Here is a 21,036-nt window from a genome sequence, read left to right as displayed (position 1 = left end):
ATTAAATTGAAACAATCACTTGCTAAAAAAGGAGAGAACTTCATAGACAAAGAATAAAATAATAAAAAAATAACACACAACAACAATTAAATGGCATCGCCAATTTGACATTGCTCTTTGTTTTCAGACATAAGAAAGGTATGCCGATGAAGTTCTCCCCTTCTTTTCATTCATCTTTGCACATACATTTTAACATACATGCCAAATGTTACATATTTATAATGATTATCGTGGGTTTCTTTTTTACTAAGTCCCGTTTGGTTCATTTTGCCCCTCCTTCTCTTATTCATTAGCTTCCATTGATCATTCACAATAGTATATTCTTTTGTTTACATATCTTGTTAATAATTAAGTTGGTGATCATTATCAAGTTTTGGTTACATTTTTTTTAATATTCGGTTGAACCGAACAAAAAATATTTCTATTACGCTGTGTATTAAATATTAAAATTTAGGATGGTCAAATACACGAGATTAACGTTCAGATTGCAATTAATTATCATTTTTTTTTTTTTTTTGTTACTAAAATTTAGGATTTAGTAAGTTCTGTAAAAAATTCTTTTTACTCCGTAAGAAAAAAAAAAAACTTAAATGAATTAAATTTTCCTAAGGATATTTTAAGTATTAGTATTTATGTCTATATATAAACTTATGGGTTGAAATAAAGTGAAAAATTACGAAAATGAATTGCTAAACTTAAAGATTTTGTTTCTTGCAAGGCAGAGATGAGTTAGGTGATATTTCTTTTGGGTCCCTACAAAAATAAAAGGGGGAAAAGGCTGGTGTGGGTTAGAGATGAACCTTATAACATCTGAAGGTTCCAACACAGTAAATTTAGAGCATTGTCATTTGTTTTCTATTCTCATATTCAGTCAAAACTGGGGTATTTTGTTGTTTTGACTGCTCTGGACCGTTTTTTTTTATGATAGCTTAAATAGTAATAATGTAGTATCACGGGAGTCTATAATAAAAAAATCTGTACAACATAATGTCGAAGGAGAGGGACAAGAACTCCCCCATAACCGACTAGCTAGCAAAATAAAGGCTCCCATCGTCTCTTTTCTTTTCGGCATTCCGGACGTATCAATAGTCCTTATCGGTTTCTCTGAATAGTAGCCCGTAGTCCTTAAACTTAATGACTACCATTATTGGGGAAATCGGGGAAGTACATTACAGAAATGGCGCCCAACGTGGGGCCAAAATTGATCCAATATTTGGTGAAATTTTGGTTCCGAACTAGTGAATTGTAATTCTTTTAAATTTCAAACTATTTTTCGAAACTGCTCTATGTTGTTATGGTCGATTAAGGTTTCTTTGAAATATGGTTTAATGACTTATCTTGGATTTAGGAACTTGAGTGATATCCTGTCGAGTTAACCTACCGATAACATCTTTATTCCATCTTTTCGGGAAGATTAATTACAATTTCAATATAGTGAGTTTCTAGGAGATTTGGTATGAATTGCATTTAAATGTATAAGTTACTTAGTTATCCGCCCTAATTGATTGTTAGGATTATGTTTGTTTGGCGAATCGCTAATAAACATCCTCAAATTCTTAGGTTAGATGTGGGTTCGTAGTATACCATCTATAGTGGGTTTGTTGCTTATTTGTTAGGTCTGTTAACCCATACTAATATCTCGAAGCAATAGACCAGTATTTGTTTCCTACTTGCTCTAAATTACATTTATCAACCTAATTCTTCAAACCTTAGCAAGAAACCTAACGCCTCATATAAATTAGAAAACAATATTTATATAATATATATATATATATATATATGTACATACACATTTTATTATTGTTGAAAATCATTAAATAAGCTGAAATGCCTATTCAACATTCTCCTACTGCGTCGTCTGACTTAGACCCAATCCAGGGTCAAGCACCAAAGCAAGGTCAAGTAATTGTTGCTGACCAAAGTCAAATAATACCAGACCAAGTACAAAGCTACCCTTCCTCTCCAAGTGTCCATAAGGCTAGTAGCGGAGTGCATACATTTTGTTATATCTGCAATGAGGTAATGAGCGATCAGACAACAATATTGTTCATATCGAATTGCCATCATAAATTTCATCAATCTTGTATTGAAACTTATTTATCAACTGATAGTGTTTGTCCAATTTGCAAAGTTCCATGCAATCTTTCTCAATTGAGAACTATAAATCCAACAAATACTACCAAAGGGAAAGGTAGACCTAGAGGAGCTATGGCTAAACACTATAACACAAGAAGCCAAGTTCGCAACTTGTTTCCAAACCCTCAAACGGATTTACTTCCTAACGATACCCTTGATTTTCCATCTCCGAATCGAAATCCAAGAAGGCAAGACAATTATTTCAATGAACATTTTCCTTCAGCTAACACGGCTCCAGCAGTGGACTATAATGAAATAAATAGGTTAATTGAGATTAATCTCACAAGAGTACTAAAAAACATAAATCTAACTAACGTCGCATCTGCTAGTCCTCGGAGGAATACTTCTTATAATAACTCAGCAGAGGATACCAATAATAATCAACCGATTCCAGGTCTTACTCCTCCACTGCAAGGTTCAAATGGCAATGGATATTCCACCAACACCCCCAATCTTCATTTTGATAAAATAACTTCAGTTATACGAAATTGGGGTATAACTTTTGATGGGTCTTCAAATATGCACGTTGAGGAATTCTTGTACCGTGTGCGAATTCTTACGAATGACAATTTTAATGGAGACTTCTCCTTAATTTGTAAAAACTTGCCAATCCTTTTAACAGGGAAAGCCCAAACCTGGTTTTGGAGATACCATAGGCAGGTTGGTAGCATAGAATGGGACGACTTCTGCGATGCATTTAAACTGCAATATAAGGATTACAAATCAACTTTTGACATACGTGAGGAAATGAGGAACCGCAAACAAAGGCCAGGGGAGTCATTTGATTCATTTTTAGAAGCGGTGTCCACCATAATGGATCGTTTGCCCTCACCACTATCCGAGATGGAATTAATAGAGATTGTTACTAGAAACCTAAGACCCGATATTCGTCATGAGTTGTTGTATGTGCCGATCAATAGCATTCCCCACTTACGCAAGTTAGTACAAATGAGGGAGGGTTTATTAAATGATGAATACGTTCGTCGAAACTTCTCTGCTAAGAACTCTAATAATACATTTGTCCCTCGAAAGCAAATATCAGAAATTGACTCTCATATTGAAGCATCCGAGGTGAGTTCTGATGAAGTTTCTGATGCAATTAATGCCATTCAGCAAAACGAACCCCCTCGGTGCTGGAATTGTGATCTGCCAGGACACCACTGGCAAGATTGTTTAGAACAACGATCAGTCTTTTGCTATGGATGTGGGGCAAAAGCAATTTATAAGCCTCAATGTCGAAAATGTGCCTCTCGTAAACAAAAAAACTTTCAAAGCCCAATGGTGGGCGAAGAAACGACATAGCTGATAAAGAAACTAATACCTTAAATACTGTACCGGATGATACCATAACTCTAAACCCAGATAATAACCCTGAATGTGAACTAGCCGAAACCCAAACATTGACCACAAATTGTAATTTAAAATGCATTGATTCGCAAATATCTGACCATAAGAAGATAGAAATTTTGAGAAGGGATTTTGTTCTCTCATCGAATGAAGAGTGTCAGAATTGTAATAAAATTCCATTCCCAACTTTGCCGTACCATAAGCGTTGGGAAATATATCAGCAGAAACGTCAACAAATTTTGTTCAACGCCCAAATTTCGGAAATTGCCGTAGCTAAACCAAAGCGATCCACTCTTAGATTGAAAAGATACTACAAGACACTAAAAACTTGTTCGAAATTTCTAGTTTCAGCCATTGTTAACAACACCAAAGACCAACGATATTACGCAAAAGTTTCCTTCCTAAACTTTGTGGAGTATGGTCTATTGGATACGGGAGCCAGCATTAGCTGCATAGGTGGAGATTTTGCTAATGAAAACTTTTCGAAATTTAACAACTTCCACAAATGTAAATCCCAGGTACGAACAGCAGATGGTGTCTCTCAAAAAGTCATTGGGTGGTTAGAGGTTGATGTTGCATTCCAAAATAAAATACAGAATATACACTTGTTTATAATACCTACTATATCACAGAGGTTAATTTTAGGCATCGACTTTTGTAGGAGTTTTAACTTGATACCGAATATAATCAACTCTGCTGATCTAGTTGACAAATCGATTTTCACTCTCAGTCCTTCTGATTCTCAGCCGGCTAAACATGTAAATTCAGACAATTTGAAAGAAATCAACGCAGATCCCTGTTCATACCCCTTAAGTGGCTTTGAGCGTCAACAGCTAAACACTGTTATATCTCTGTTTCCCAATTTTGCAACTGAAGGTCTGGGAAGAACTGCATTGATAAAACATGATATAGATGTTGCCAATGCAAAGCCAATCAAACAGCGTTTCTACCCAGTTTCTCCCGCAGTGGAGAAACTAATGTACCAAGAAGTAGATAGAATGTTGTCCCTGGGTGTTATTGAGAAGTCCAATTCACCGTGGAGTTCGCCCATGCGACTAGTTATTAAGCCCAACAAACTTCGTCTGTGCCTTGACGCAAGAAAAATAAACGCCGTAACTAAAAAGGATGCGTATCCCTTACCATCCATTGAAGGCATATTTGCGAGATTACCCAAGGCGAACATTATTTCAAAATTGGACCTTAAGGATGCCTACTGGCAAATTGGCCTCTCGGACGAAGCAAAAAGCATCACTGCATTCACAGTCCCTGGTAGACCACTCTACCAGTTTGTGGTCATGCCATTTGGACTGTGCAATGCACCGCAAACGATGTGCAGATTAATGGATGAATTAATCCCTCCGGATTTAAGGATGTGTGTGTTCGGCTATCTTGATGATCTTATCATCGTTTCTGACACGTTTACGCATCATCTGGCTGTCCTAGTGCGCATAGCTGAACAGTTCCGAAAGGCCAACCTTACCTTAAACATCTCCAAAAGTCACTTTTGCGTTACTCGGGTTAAATACCTGGGTTACGTGATTGGAGACGGCGGAATTACAACTGATCCAGAAAAGATTAGTTCGATTTTGAACTGGCCTATACCAAAAACGATCCGGCAGGTTAGAGGATTCCTAGGAATCGCCGGATGGTATAGACGTTTTATTGAGAATTTTTCAACAATAGTTTTCCCGGTAACTGAGACGATTTCAAACAAAAAGAAATTTGTATGGACTTCTGAGGCTCAAGAGGGATTCGAGAAAATAAAATCCCTTTTGTCTTCTGCTCCCATTCTTACGAACCCGGATTTTACTAAGAAGTTCTACCTACAATGTGATGCAAGCAACTACGGCATAGGCGCGGTATTGGTCCAATTAGACGACCTAGGGCATGAGAAACCTATAGCTTTCTTTAGCAAGAAGCTCAATTCCGCTCAAAGAAATTATAGCGTAACAGAGCGAGAATGCTTAGCCGCTGTGGAAGCTATCCAAAGATTTCGATGTTATCTTGAGCTACAAGAATTCGAAGTGATCACAGATCACTCGAGTCTTGTATGGCTCATGAGACAGCCAAATCTTTCGGGAAGGTTAGCACGATGGATTCTCAAATTGCAAGCTTTCAAATTTTCAATAAGCCATCGAAAGGGAAAGGAAAATGTTGTTCCTGATGCGCTTTCTCGAATGTATAATGAAGAGGTAGCCGAGCTACAAGTAGAACAGCCAGAGATAAATTTACAATCGCCCCTATTCGAAAGTCCTGAATATGTTAGTCTACGAAACAAAATCAAGTCTAACCCAGAGAAATATCCTGATATCCAGATTGTTGATCAATTTGTCTACATCAGAACCCATCACTACGATGGGATAGAAGAAAACGAACAAAAATGCTGGAAGCTATGGGTTCCTGATGGTCTCAGAGCTGATTTGATTCGGCGATTTCATAATTCACCTGTCGTGGCTCATGGAGGTATATCCAAAACAATACAACTTCTAAAGCGATTGTTTTTCTGGCCCGGTCTTGTTCGTGAGGTGAGGGACTTTATACGGAACTGCGATACTTGTAAAGCTTCCAAAGCGCCTAATTTCGTCATGAAGCCGGAAATGGGTTGTCAACCAATCTCAGAAAGACCATTTCAACGAATGTATGTCGATCTGTTAGGACCATATCCTCGCAGCAAAAGAGGAAATATAGGAATTTTGATCGTTCTCGATCACTTTTCCAAATTTCATTGGTTGCATCCCCTAAGAAAATTCAGTTCCACCCCTATAAAAGATTATTTAGAAAAAGAAATATTTCATTGCTATGGAGTTCCGGAAGTCCTTGTAAGCGACAACGGATCACAATTCAAGGCAAACGATATCAATGCCTTCCTTACGTCATTGGGTATTAAGCATATTTATACCGCGTTGTATTCTCCCCAAAGCAATGCATCGGAGAGAGTAAACCGCTCGATTCTTGCTGGCATACGATCTTATTTAAAGCATGACCACTCCAAATGGGATGAAAACCTCAGTGCAATCAGTTGCAGCTTAAGAAATTCCCTCCATACGACAATTAAAACATCACCATACCACGTACTGTTCGGAATGGACATGGTTACACATGGTTCACAGTATCAAGTTTTGAAAGGACTCAAATTGATGGACGACCCATCATATAAACTGAGCCGGGAGGATAACATGCAATTACTTAGACGAGAGCTACAAAAGCATGTAAAGGATGCCTACACACAAAATCAAACGAGATACAATTTAAGGACGCGACCTTCTGCCTTCAAAGTGGGACAAGAAATTTGGCGTAGAAATTTTGTACAGAGTAGCACGGAGAAGAGGTTTAATGCCAAGTTTGCCCCTCTTTTTGTAAAAGCCCGTGTTCGTGAAAAATCAGGAAATCATTATTATATACTGGAAGATCTAGAAGGTAAAGTGATGGGAACTTTTCATGCAAAGGATTTACGGGAATAGTTTTTTTTTTTCTTTATAAATCTCCTAAAAACATCTACAATATATCTTTTTCAGGCTAATATGTTTCTCAAGGAGACATATTATCCAGTTTTGTAGTGATATCTTGTAGGGCAACTGAAAGTACAGAGCAACAACTTGTCATTGTGAATAATTATCTCACCAAGAGAAAATATCGCATGCGATATTCCGAATCTAAAAGCAGCTGTATGGATGAATACTCTTGGAATAATCAATGGAGATGAAACGATATTAGGGTATACCTTAAATTATTTTGTTAAATAGAATAACACCGAAATAATATTTATCGAAAGGAAATCCTCAGAAAAATAATATAAATAATTTTTCTGGATTTCATTCGTCCCCGTATAAGAAGGTAGTTTAGTCATAGTATGAACCATAAATATGTGGTAGTATTTTTTTCGATAACACCAAACGTGTTATCGAATAATGAAGCGACCGACTTCAATCTAACTTCATAAATTATGAAGAAAGAAACTTCCTTTTCCACGTGAAGCTCCAACCAACAAGACGTACTTGCAATTCGAAAACTTTTACATAAAAAGCTAATATATTTCATTATCACCAATATTTGAAGACATCATAAAAATTAAAACAATTTCGTGGCAAAATTATTAAGGACTATTTTTGGGAATATATTTTGACGGAGGTATTTTATAAACAAAATCTACATTTCCTCAAATTTTACATTAATTCCTCAAAATTGGTTTCCTACAGATTTTGGTCACTACTAACCCAATCTGAACAGATCTACACATTCCACCTTCTCGGTGGATACTGTTTACCAGAATCTCCGTCTTCCGGTTTACCCATAACTCAGTCCAAATTGAAAATACATCGATTTAAATACTGGCCATAAACAAGAAGCATCCCAAACCAAATTTGACTTAAATTGGATCAAGTCAATTTCGTAAGAAGAAACCCGAAAGAAATCTGTCTTAATCTCCAGGAATCGCTAATCGATAAATTTCGGGGATTAAGTTCTTCCCCAGAAACTCCACGAGGAAACAGTTCTTAGAACCAAAAGCCCTATTGACATAGGCAAAAGCAAATTCCAAGAAGGAGAAAAAAAAATTAAATTTGCAAAAGCAAATTCCAATAAAGACGGGGAAAAGTGAACTCCATTCGGACACCAACACCTCAGGCGTTTCGCTCACTCACCAAAAACATTAGTAATCTCGCGCCTTCCATCAGTAATTGATGCCGATGAAGATACGGTGTGTTGGGTGTACATTAAAAATTATTGAGTATCATGTGGATAAAAATTGGTCATTAATTGACTAGAAATGTGGTAAAAAAAAAGAAAAAAATAGTATCCAAGTATATAAAACATCTACAATATATCTTTTTCAGGCTAATATGTTTCTCAAGGAGACATATTATCCAGTTTTGTAGTGATATCTTGTAGGGCAACTGAAAGTACAGAGCAACAACTTGTCATTGTGAATAATTATCTCACCAAGAGAAAATATCGCATGCGATATTCCGAATCTAAAAGCAGCTGTATGGATGAATACTCTTGGAATAATCAATGGAGATGAAACGATATTAGGGTATACCTTAAATTATTTTGTTAAATAGAATAACACCGAAATAATATTTATCGAAAGGAAATCCTCAGAAAAATAATATAAATAATTTTTCTGGATTTCATTCGTCCCCGTATAAGAAGGTAGTTTAGTCATAGTATGAACCATAAATATGTATTTTTTTCGATAACACCAAACGTGTTATCGAATAATGAAGCGACCGACTTCAATCTAACTTCATAAATTATGAAGAAAGAAACTTCCTTTTCCACGTGAAGCTCCAACCAACAAGACGTACTTGCAATTCGAAAACTTTTACATAAAAAGCTAATATATTTCATTATCACCAATATTTGAAGACATCATAAAAATTAAAACAATTTCGTGGCAAAATTATTAAGGACTATTTTTGGGAATATATTTTGACGGAGGTATTTTATAAACAAAATCTACATTTCCTCAAATTTTACATTAATTCCTCAAAATTGGTTTCCTACAGATTTTGGTCACTACTAACCCAATCTGAACAGATCTACACATTCCACCTTCTCGGTGGATACTGTTTACCAGAATCTCCGTCTTCCGGTTTACCCATAACTCAGTCCAAATTGAAAATACATCGATTTAAATACTGGCCATAAACAAGAAGCATCCCAAACCAAATTTGACTTAAATTGGATCAAGTCAATTTCGTAAGAAGAAACCCGAAAGAAATCTGTCTTAATCTCCGGGAATCGCTAATCGATAAATTTCGGGGATTAAGTTCTTCCCCAGAAACTCCACGAGGAAACAGTTCTTAGAACCAAAAGCCCTATTGACATAGGCAAAAGCAAATTCCAAGAAGGAGAAAAAAAAATTAAATTTGCAAAAGCAAATTCCAATAAAGACGGGGAAAAGTGAACTCCATTCGGACACCAACACCTCAGGCGTTTCGCTCACTCACCAAAAACATTAGTAATCTCGCGCCTTCCATCAGTAATTGATGCCGATGAAGATACGGTGTGTTGGGTGTACATTAAAAATTATTGAGTATCATGTGGATAAAAATTGGTCATTAATTGACTAGAAATGTGGTAAAAAAGAAAAAAATAGTATCTAAGTATATAATAGAATCTAAAAAAAAAAACAAATTGTGTGAATGAATAACAGAAGGACTGTGAATATTTAAAATTGTTCAGCTAATGTGCTAAGATTTGGCATTGAGTTTCATTGTCTTTTTGTAAGTTCCTGTTTTTCATCTAGCATAACCACCAAAGGTTGAAACCGCTGAGGCCTCATCGTCGTCAACAAATTTGGGGTGAGTAAAACAAATTAAATTGAAACAATCACTTGCTAAAAAAGGAGAGAACTTCATAGACAAAGAATAAAATAATAAAAAAATAACACACAACAACAATTAAATGGCATCGCCAATTTGACATTGCTCTTTGTTTTCAGACATAAGAAAGGTATGCCGATGAAGTTCTCCCCTTCTTTTCATTCATCTTTGCACATACATTTTAACATACATGCCAAATGTTACATATTTATAATGATTATCGTGGGTTTCTTTTTTACTAAGTCCCGTTTGGTTCATTTTGCCCCTCCTTCTCTTATTCATTAGCTTCCATTGATCATTCACAATAGTATATTCTTTTGTTTACATATCTTGTTAATAATTAAGTTGGTGATCATTATCAAGTTTTGGTTACATTTTTTTTAATATTCGGTTGAACCGAACAAAAAATATTTCTATTACGCTGTGTATTAAATATTAAAATTTAGGATGGTCAAATACACGAGATTAACGTTCAGATTGCAATTAATTATCATTTTTTTTTGTTACTAAAATTTAGGATTTAGTAAGTTCTGTAAAAAATTCTTTTTACTCCGTAAGAAAAAAAAAACTTAAATGAATTAAATTTTCCTAAGGATATTTTAAGTATTAGTATTTATGTCTATATATAAACTTATGGGTTGAAATAAAGTGAAAAAATTACGAAAATGAATTGCTAAACTTAAAGATTTTGTTTCTTGCAAGGCAGAGATGAGTTAGGTGATATTTCTTTTGGGTCCCTACAAAAATAAAAGGGGGAAAAGGCTGGTGTGGGTTAGAAATGAACCTTATAACATCTGAAGGTTCCAACACAGTAAATTTAGAGCATTGTCATTTGTTTTCTATTCTCATATTCAGTCAAAACTGGGGTATTTTGTTGTTTTGACTGCTCTGGACCGTTTTTTTTTATGATAGCTTAAATAGTAATAATGTAGTATCACGGGAGTCTATAATAAAAAAATCTGTACAACATAATGTCGAAGGAGAGGGACAAGAACTCCCCCATAACCGACTAGCTAGCAAAATAAAGGCTCCCATCGTCTCTTTTCTTTTCGGCATTCCGGACGTATCAATAGTCCTTATCGGTTTCTCTGAATAGTAGCCCGTAGTCCTTAAACTTAATGACTACCATTATTGGGGAAATCGGGGAAGTACATTACACAATCAACATGAGAGAGCTTCGTTGTAATGTCATAATTTTCAGTTTAAATGGTGAAAATTATCTCAAACAGCACTAACCCAAAAAAAGGTAGAGGCTATATTTTTCAAGTCCGATCAACATGATAGAGCTTCGTTTTCTCTATTAAGTCTTTTGGGCTTCTACAAAATACTTATTCAAGATTTTACTAAAATGGTTCCACCATTAATTGATATACTGAGAGATGAAAATGGGAAAGTTTCATGAAGTGATTGGAGAAAAATTAAAGCATCTCTTAGAGATTATGAGAAAATAACAATTGACTCTTTAAAAAATACATTAATTTCACCTGGGAAATACTTATATTCAAATAAAGCTGTGATTGAACAAGTCTAACATTTGAATCAGCAGTATTTTGTAAATGTGGAAGCGCGATTTATCAATTGTCAAAAGAGAACCCAAGGTGGTTGCTGACTTCAACAAGTCGCCATGATGGTCCTATGATGTCTAGGACTAACAAATTTTGCAGAAGGGTTGAAGAACACCTATTAGAGTTGTTCTATCTAGTTCAGTTAGCTGATCACTCTTTTTAGTTCAGCTCTGTTGACTGAACTAGTTCGGTGTTCTAGTTCAGTAGTTCAATCGTTCGCATGCCGCTCTTTTATTCAGCTGTCGTTTTAATTCGGTTGTTCTTTTAATAGTTCATCGCTCTCCAAATCGTTCAGTTGATAGTTTGTGTTCTTGGAAGATTGTGATGTGTGGATAAAAACTATTTTAGATTTTTTTGCTATGAACGTATATGGCGAGGATATTAAAAAGAAAAAAATTAGAACAGGTTATGGACCTATTAGGTGTGGATTTTTAAAGATTTTTAAAGCCAACATAAATTTAGAGGCAAGATATTTTGTATTTGTGTTTACTAAATGAAAGCACTGTTGATATCACATGCAAAATAAAACTCGATCGGTGTCGCTTCCATTTAGTCCAAATCGAACTAGGTCTGTAAAACGCTCACATTTAAACTAAAAGGAACGATTATTTCAGTTCGTTCTTTTAATGAACTAAAAAGAAGACCTAGTTCAATCTGTCTTTTAAGTGAATCGTTCATTTGAACTAGTTCGTTCATGAACTGTACAACTCTAAAACCTATATTTGGATGAATACAAACTTTAAAAAATTATTAAAATTATATATGGGAAACATTGATAATTTATTTATTCAATTATGTGTTAGAACACCCCAAGAATACATGATGTTCACATGGAGTTACTATGTGAGAAACGGTGCAGAAGAATGTACCGATCTGCCTTTCCTCATCCTTCTGCATTAATTATGACTGAAGTCCAATATTAATTAAATTTTGGATAGCGAGGTCCTAAGCACAACCCAAAAATATAAATCCAAAAGACAATGAAGTACCGTATGCAAAATGCAAAAATAAAAAAAACAGAAATACAGTGTCTGTAAACAATTAAAAATATTAAAGTTCGGCCGGGCCCAAGTTTCTTCAAAAATCTTAAAATTACGCGAACAGGACGGAGTCTTTATATGGGGAATATGTCCAAACATAGATCAATGCAGACAATTGTCCACAAAAAAGATCCTTCAAAATACCGAAAGTAAAGCAGTAATTCAATATGAGGACTATCTACAAACAATTTTGACAATTTTCTGCCTATATGCCATTCTCCAAAACCCAAACTATAGTCAATTTTGATGAAAAACGTGCATGAAGTCCACAAAATTCCGCTCATATTAATAATTTTTGATAGGGAAATGTTTTACCCAATGAGAAACAAAATATCAAATTACAATTATTTTGACAAAAGTGTCCAACAGATTTAAAATACCGAATATTGTGGTGTGCCGTTTCAATACCAAACATCCTAGGAATAGTAGCAATAGTTTTTATTATTGCGTAAGGTATAATAATGTTTAAAGAAATACAAATCACATTATATTTAAACAAAATTTATTCCATATATATTCACCCCTATTCCGTATGTCGTCGTCGTTGTCGACGACGTTTCTCTTTCGACATCACTTCGCATCGACATCACTTCGACACTGATTTGGTATTCTGTAACACTCATGCGACGATGTCGACTATTTATCGATAATATCAATAAAAACAAAAATTTTGTTGCATATTTTTGGGCAAAAATGTGTTTGTATCCTTCACCGCACTGTGGCACAGGGCATATAGTATGTACATAGAATTATTTTTCAGTCGATTTATGCATGTCCCTCCATTCATGTATTATTTTAAACAAGTTACATGCCACCATTATGATCCGAACGGGATGAAATTTGGAAAAAATCCATCCAATTGGGATGAAATTTTATTTCCACATAGACGAGTCCTATTGACATTGGTCAAAATCGGGTTAGGTTTATATATAGATCCCATATATTTTTCTTTATTTACACTTTATTTTGCATTAAGTATTGAATAGATTCTAAAATGATGTATCCTGTTCTTGTCCGGCCGTTTTTTTTTTAATTTCAAAAAAAAAAAAAAAATGTTCAAACGCTTCAGTCGTCAACAAAAACTATGACGAAGAAATCTTCGACATCGTCGTCGTCACACATTGTTACGGAATATCAAAAATGTTTCAATAGTTATCGATAAATGTCGACAACGACATAGGGAATACCAATTTGCAAAAGACGACTCTCTTCGACGTCGTTTCGTGTCGACGACGACATACAGAATAGGGGTGATTATAGCACTTTTTGAAAACGTTCAGCATTTTTTCTAACTTTTTTATCAACAAAATTTTGGCAACACTGATGAAGAATAGTATCAAATCGAGTTTGAGAAGTACAACATAGTGTTTTTATTATCAAACAATATAACTTAAAACGTAATGAACACGGAGATGTGGTTATTTTGTCTAATTTTAGCGCGGAGAACACAGCAAAGATTTTGATGTTCAACAGAAGATTATTTGTCATTCTCAACACGTTTAAGTGTCCGGAGTTGAACAGCAGAATCATTGATGTGTGTGCTAAACTTATACTGGTCAACATACTCATCTATACCAGTCCATTATGTTGGCACCGAGTTCATCGATCATGGATCAAAACCGGCAAAAAATATACTAACATAAAGCCTTTAGATATAGAATTTCTCCTTTAGGGGATTTCTCAAATAGTTCTAGCAATTTATGGTAAATATTGGTCTTTACGGAATATGAATAAATATGAGAGTTGACAGTGGTAAATTCCGACAAAACTGGGATCAAACTACTTTGATACGCTTTTTTGTTTTGTTTTGTTTTTTTTTTCGCATGCAAAATTATATGCTGAATTTTTCGCTGAAATCACTTTGACCTCATCTCGAATTTATATTATTTTGGAAATGAAATTTTAATTTTATTTTGTTAAAAATAAATATTTTTGGCCTTCGTCCAAATGTCAAATGTATATTACCCGATATTTTAATTCGATATTTTAATTCGGTTAACAAAATTCGTGATTTCCAGTAAGATTACATACATACACGACCCATGAAATGTTAAATGAGAATCCAAATAAATCCAATTAGTAACAATTTTGATTGATGTAAAAATGCATTTTGTAGTTTTTCTTCTTTGTTCTTTTTTTCATTTATTTATTAGAATAAAACAATTAGTAATTAGTATGTCTAGAGTTAATTTCTTAAATGTTAAGTGACTGAAAATGAACTTAAAACTAATGCTTCCAAGTCATGTAAAAGTAAAAAAGGAGTAAGAAAAATAGCAGACGAGTAAATTAAAGGATACATTTCTTTAGCTGTACTTAGTGGGAGAGACAAAATAATAAAGTTCCCAACGAGAAAAAGGATATATAACAAAACAAAAAAATATACATATAAATGGGAGTAGTGTGTGTGGCTGTGTGTACATGCCAAACGGGCAAAAATATCAATGAACAAAAACAGACTAAAATAAGAAAAATAATGTTGAAGCAAAATAAAGGAAAACGAATGCATGAGGAATACAAAGAAGGTTCTAAAACTTAAATACAATTCCTAACAATATTTTTTATATGTATATGAATAACTATATGTTTGTGTGTGCATTTTTTATAAAAAACGTATATATGTGTGTGTGCTGTTATGTTATGTTATTGGTATGTGCCGAAAGTAATGTTGCTAAATAAATGGGGAATAAATGGGATTAAGTTACCTGAAAATGTAATGAAAACGTTTGCACCATTCAATGAATTGGGGATATTTACTTTGGAAATCCGAATTGCTTTGATTCGAATTTTGCATAGACCTTATTTCCACGGGGAAACTAATCCATAAAAATATTCATTGTGTGGCTGACACTGACAACATTCATTAAGCGAAAATTGTAATTGAAATGTTAAGAATTTAGAACGGCAAATAAAATAAATCCAACAATATGCTAATGATTCTGCAACTACTGCAAGACATTTTTTATAAAAACTTTAAGCGAAGATTACGAATGAGAATATATTTTAAATTTATAGAAATAGATTATTGAATATAAAACCCGAATAGGATTTATTAAAAAAGAACAAATATATATTAATAATCTCAAGTAGATTAGATACATTTTTCCAAAAATATTATTTAATTATTCAATGCTAATATATTTGCGCGATTTTAATATAGTTCTCCTTTAAAGCTCTTATCCATACAATCATAAATTATCAGAACTGAATACCCTAAACTGAATCCTTTCAAAATAGTATGTTTCTAACTTTTTTTATATTTTAAAGCAACATATTTTTCTAAATTTAAAACAACAGTGTTTTCGGCACACCCTGAGGTCTTTTCAATGGAGCACACTCTTCATTAGAAGAAACATAAACTACAAAGAAGTAGAAAAAAATATACAAATATATAGTGGCAGTGCGGGAACGAAGGATTAAACAACACAACATGTCCATAGCTTTGTACACATCAATATGAATGAATATATCGTATTCTGTATTCTATATGTGGGTATATATGTTAACTCTATGCCAAATGTTTGTATGTCTGTCTGGCTATGGTGGTCTTTTGTAGTAGTAGTTAAAGTAACACACACTCGCGCACACACACATACACAAACTCTTTCGCATGTTCATATGTATGGCTGTGTGATGCAGGAATGGTAACAATTGTTTTTCTTGCCTTTGTTGTTATTGCTGCTGTTGTTGTTTTTTATTCCTTTGTGGTTATTGTTTTTGTTGTTTATGCTCATGTCGTAGTTGCTGAATGTTGTTGTATAAAAAACCACCAAACGTTGCTGGTGACGACGGTGATGATGATGGTTAGGATGTTAGCTTGCCTGTTTTGGTCTATGGGTTTCTGCCTCAGTCTTGGCCTTGGTGACGTAGTAGAAGAAGAGTAATGGCTGAAAAAACATGAAACCAAAAACAAGTACGATGCATGACTGTGCCCCCACATATGTGTGTGGTACAACGTTGTTAGTGTTTGGTATGTATATTGTTGTTTTTGCTGGTGGCAGTGTTTCCTCATAAAATATAAATAAATTACAGAATATCATCTCATAAATATCTACGATGTATCCTTTTTTGGGGGGATACTATGCTTGTGTCGCCATAAACTAAAGAATCATTTCCAGGCGATAAACTGCCAACACTCTCCGGGCTACCACGATTGGCTGTAATGAGAAAAAACATAACAAATACAAATACATAAAGAAACAGATAAAGATAAAGAAGACGAAGGTACCAATATATAAAGTGCAAAAAAAACAGAACGATCTAAAATCCCCCACCACAGATATCATAGCACACAACATGAAATGTGTGTGTTTGTGTGTGTGGCCATGCAGAGGTAAACTTATGACCCAGACCACAAAATAAACCTCATTTTGATGTAATTTAAATATTCAAATAAAAAATACTCAAACATCCGTTCCGCTCACAAACACTGTGGTTATACAGAGGAAGGACGAATATTTGTATGCGCAATGCATACCACACACCACTATGTGCAAATCGTCCAATGACGAGTGAGTGAGTGTGGATGTGTGTGTATGACACACACAAACGCATCTTTGATTAAAAATTCTCAAATAAATACATAAATAGGATTTTTAGGTTGCATAGCTGAGTCGAAGTTGGGCAACAACAATTGCAAATATAATATTAAAAAATAAATTCACAAAAGAGTATGACCGACCGACCGCACATCACAAAAGAACAAAACAACAACAAAAATAAAAATAATAACAATAACAGTGATTGATTGCAACTTACCAAATGGAGAGCGCAGACCCTGCGGCGAATGACTTATGGGTGAACCGGGCGAACTACTGCTTTGTGAGAACTGGGATTTGTTTTTTGCGGACGTTGAAAACACTGAAATAAAAAAATATATAAAAATAAATACACATTTGGTTTTCAACAGAAATTTACGAATGAATACATTAATTAATTGCAACAATGCATATTATTATGTCAAAAATTGAAAGGATTATCAACTGCAGGATTCGAGTATTTATAACAATGATGAAATATGTTGTGTAATAGTGGCTTAAAAGTCCCATTGTTAATAAAGCTGGAAGGCAATTTTAAAAATGATTGAATTGTGATGGCCATTCCAACATCAACTTCGAAAATTATTCTGTTCGTTACCAGATGCTTGAGCAGTTATGGAAATTTTTATTATTGGCATAACATTATTCGGAAACTTTTTTTTCATTTCGGAATTATTTGTTTAAGTCAACCAACGAAAAATTCCCTGTCGTCCCATGGATATTGGCATATCGACATTCAAATCATTATTACATTATTATTTTTAAAAATTTGTTTGTATATGGTTATATTGCAAGGAAACATTTAATTTTCTTATCACTTGTTCACTTTAAGCATTGGCCACATACAACGGTACCCAAAGGGGTTGTAATTTTGTATTTTAGATTCTCATTAGGAACCAAATCTGGCTACCAAAAAATCAAAAACCGAGCTGTTCACCGAATTGAATTTATCCTAGTTCATACGAGTATGTAGTCCACAATAACGTACTTAAATTTGAAACCGATGGAGTTAAAAGTTTTTGAGTTATCGTGGCTGTCAATCGTAAAAACACTGTTGATAAACGTTCAAGCTGTCACCTGTCGTTTATATAATAAATCGATTATATTTCAAGATTTTTTAAAATTTTCCCTTGAAATTTTAAAGAGACAGACTTAAGAAGTTATAAGTTCAAATTATATAAAAATAAAAAATCGATTTTTTAAGCCGTGATTGGAGGGGAGTGGACCCCCACTTAAGATATTTGTCTGTCTGGCCAGCTGGTTCGAACGATAACTCTCGATTTCATCCAATCTTTACAAATGGTAATATTTCATATATATCCGATTTGAAGCAATTTTTGCACACCTTTCTTTCAAACTCAAATTATGTTCGAAGATGGGGAAATCGGTCCACCTCATCTGGTCCACCCAGACAAAATTGATAAAATTTTGTTTGAAATGCATTTTATAATATCATGAAAACAAAGAACTCGATTCAAACCAAACTTTGTACAAACTAATATTGTAACCATGCCTGTATAATGTTTGGATATGGCACTTTTCGGTCGACTCCTTCTAGTACCTCCCAAACAGAATGGTCAAAAATTTGCCGAAAATTAAGTTTATAATGTAATGTGAATGGACTCAACTTTGTACAATTTAAATTCACAACCATAATGTTGAAAGATAGTTTGTCGGCCATATATAAAACATATGAAGCTTACGGAATATCCAATTTCATCTAAATTTTCATACGGTAATATATATACCTTACATATATCAAGTGTGAAGATAGGTACCGTTGGTCCACTCCTTCTGGTACATTCCCCATAATAATGGAATGTCTGTTTTGATTCAAACTTTGCAAATCGCATCCAAACCTACATTAAATCCTAAAATGGGATGGGGTCTATAGGGCAACCATTTCTGGTAATTTCGTATTGGTTTTAAACCCAATAGCATATATAAGGTGTATTAAGTCGACATTTATCTAAACAGTAATGGCATTGTTTGAGTCCCTAACATCCGATTTATTTCTTGGTGCTGGCAAACATTTATACTCGAAACACTTATACTCGATATTTTTCCATTTTGGTGTATTCACACAAGTTTGGTAGAATATCCAGGTTTTTGGGAATAGTTTGTCGATATATATCAGAAGTTCTTACCAAATGGCGCTCTTTAGTCCGAAGGTGTTTTTGGACCTTTATTCTTCGATAACGACGAACGAACGGTTGTCGCCATCAATTCGGAGCGTTATGGTCAAATTACTTTTTTGCCTGCTTTTGAATAATACGACTTGGAGAACATGCGAATACTGCCTTATTCCAAGAGGCATTTCCTGGCCGCGTAATTTCTCGACGAATAAATGCCCAAAGATCATCTATGAGTTCACTACGATATCAATGATTTACGAATTTCATCAATAAAGAGTGAAACAGTAATTTTTTTCTTATTATGACGTCAAGTTTAATCCATTCTGATTGAATGACATAGAAATCCTATACAATACTTCATTGTGATCTAAAAAACTAAGCCAACATTTAATACTCTTTTTCATAAGACTACTTTGAAAATGTAACAATTATTTCAAGCTTTCTGCCAGTTCCTTAAATTGCTAGACAAATCTCATTTTTCAAATTAACTACTCAGAGGATCATTTGTGGTTGGTAAATATTTTATTATCTTCCTCGAACCTTATTAACGTCATAAATTCTTCACAGTTTTCCCATCAAAGGTCCTCTTTTCCGTTCAAAGTCAAACTGTCCAAAATAGCCAGGAGGCCAAAGTAAATATTTGTATTGGGTTACTACTAATCCCTTGTAATAACACCGAACTTGCCATGTCCCTCGTGTAATTTATAGAGTTATATACGATGGTAGGTATCCGCATACAGCATTCGTGATGATTATACATCCGACCACCGACATTATAGTAAGTTATTGTGGCTTTTATTCCGCACAGAGGAAGATGTGTTTGTTATTAGACTATAATTTCACATACCTTTCACATACAATCATGCGAAATGAGGACTTGAGTTTCAGCTGTTCGCTCGGGTAGGGTATTAACATGGCTAAAGGTAGATGGGGTATACATTTGTAGCCATCAAAAACAGCTTAGCTAAATTTGTTGTCTACCAGTAAATAACTACAAACAACCAAAAATACACATCCTCGCACAAACACACACACCCACCCATCCCAGCACATACAAACGAATTAAAATGGATTCACATATTACGGGTATGTGTTCACCTAGCTATATACAAGTACCTATTCAAAAGTATTTAACAAAAACACATACACCCATCTCAGTTCCCAGCCCAGCCCAACACCAAGTACCCCTTCTTTGCGGGGTATAACTGGTGCCTAGCACCACAGTGATCATCCCTAAAGACACTTTATTTGTGTAATTAATTTGCATTTAACCTCAAACGACTTTATAAGAGAATTTCCACAGAAAAAACGTTCAAAAGCACTCGAGTGCACCAAGCTGACTACTGTGGGTTCGGTTGGAAGTAATTAAAATGTGGGTTACACGCTAATGAATTTAAAACACACCGAGATTCTGATGATGCTCAGACCAACGAATGTATGCATATATCTCTTCCGACCTCCAGCCCCTGCCACGGTACGACGGCACAACCTGTTCGGTCGTTGGAGGTGTGCAAAACAAAAACAAAAAACGGAAACTGAACACGTTGCCACATCCACAAAGAATCTGTTCAGTGGCAACAAATAAAATCGCAAACAAAGGACACAAACCTAAACGAAAAATGAATGAACGCAAAAAAAAAAAGCCAACCAAAGCTGTGTTCTCGGGCTAGGTGTAGGTAAGTTGTCTTGTCGAGTGCTGCTTGTTATCAATAAATCTAAAACATGGAAGGCTGGATAAAGGCGACTGTCGGTGTTGCAATAACAAAGAGACACCAACAACAGCAGCGGCAACCAGCATCAATGCCATTATCCCTGCCGCCATCGGCATGTGGCATGAGAAAGTGGCTAAGGATGCTGATGACGACATGACGATAATGGTGATGATGCTCAGCCACTCGTTCATGTATGACACTTTTGAGTTGCTCTAAATATGTTCCTAGCAACTGCTGATG

The 21,036-nt window shown here is 34.7% G+C and overlaps 1 protein-coding gene across 1 annotated transcript in view; it reads right to left on the bottom strand.

Annotated features, from left to right (window-relative positions):
* Positions 1-16,374: 16,374 nt before the first annotated feature.
* LOC133337583 (nuclear pore membrane glycoprotein 210-like) overlaps positions 16,375-21,036 on the bottom strand; it is a gene marked incomplete at its 5' end in the record, with an annotated part of 115,892 nt that continues 111,230 nt past the window's right edge. The window contains 2 exons of the mRNA XM_061545798.1: positions 16,375-16,568; positions 17,170-17,271. Coding sequence (XP_061401782.1) covers positions 16,453-16,568; positions 17,170-17,271 — 218 coding nt within the window. The remainder of the gene's footprint in view (positions 16,569-17,169; positions 17,272-21,036) is intronic.

The sequence above is a fragment of the Musca vetustissima genome, unplaced genomic scaffold, assembly GCF_032173495.1.
Source record: "Musca vetustissima isolate MV318-11 ecotype Yass unplaced genomic scaffold, APGP_CSIRO_Mvet_v1 utg2048, whole genome shotgun sequence".
NCBI lineage: Eukaryota > Metazoa > Arthropoda > Insecta > Diptera > Muscidae > Musca > Musca vetustissima.
This window is presented reverse-complemented; position numbering and strand designations above follow the sequence as displayed.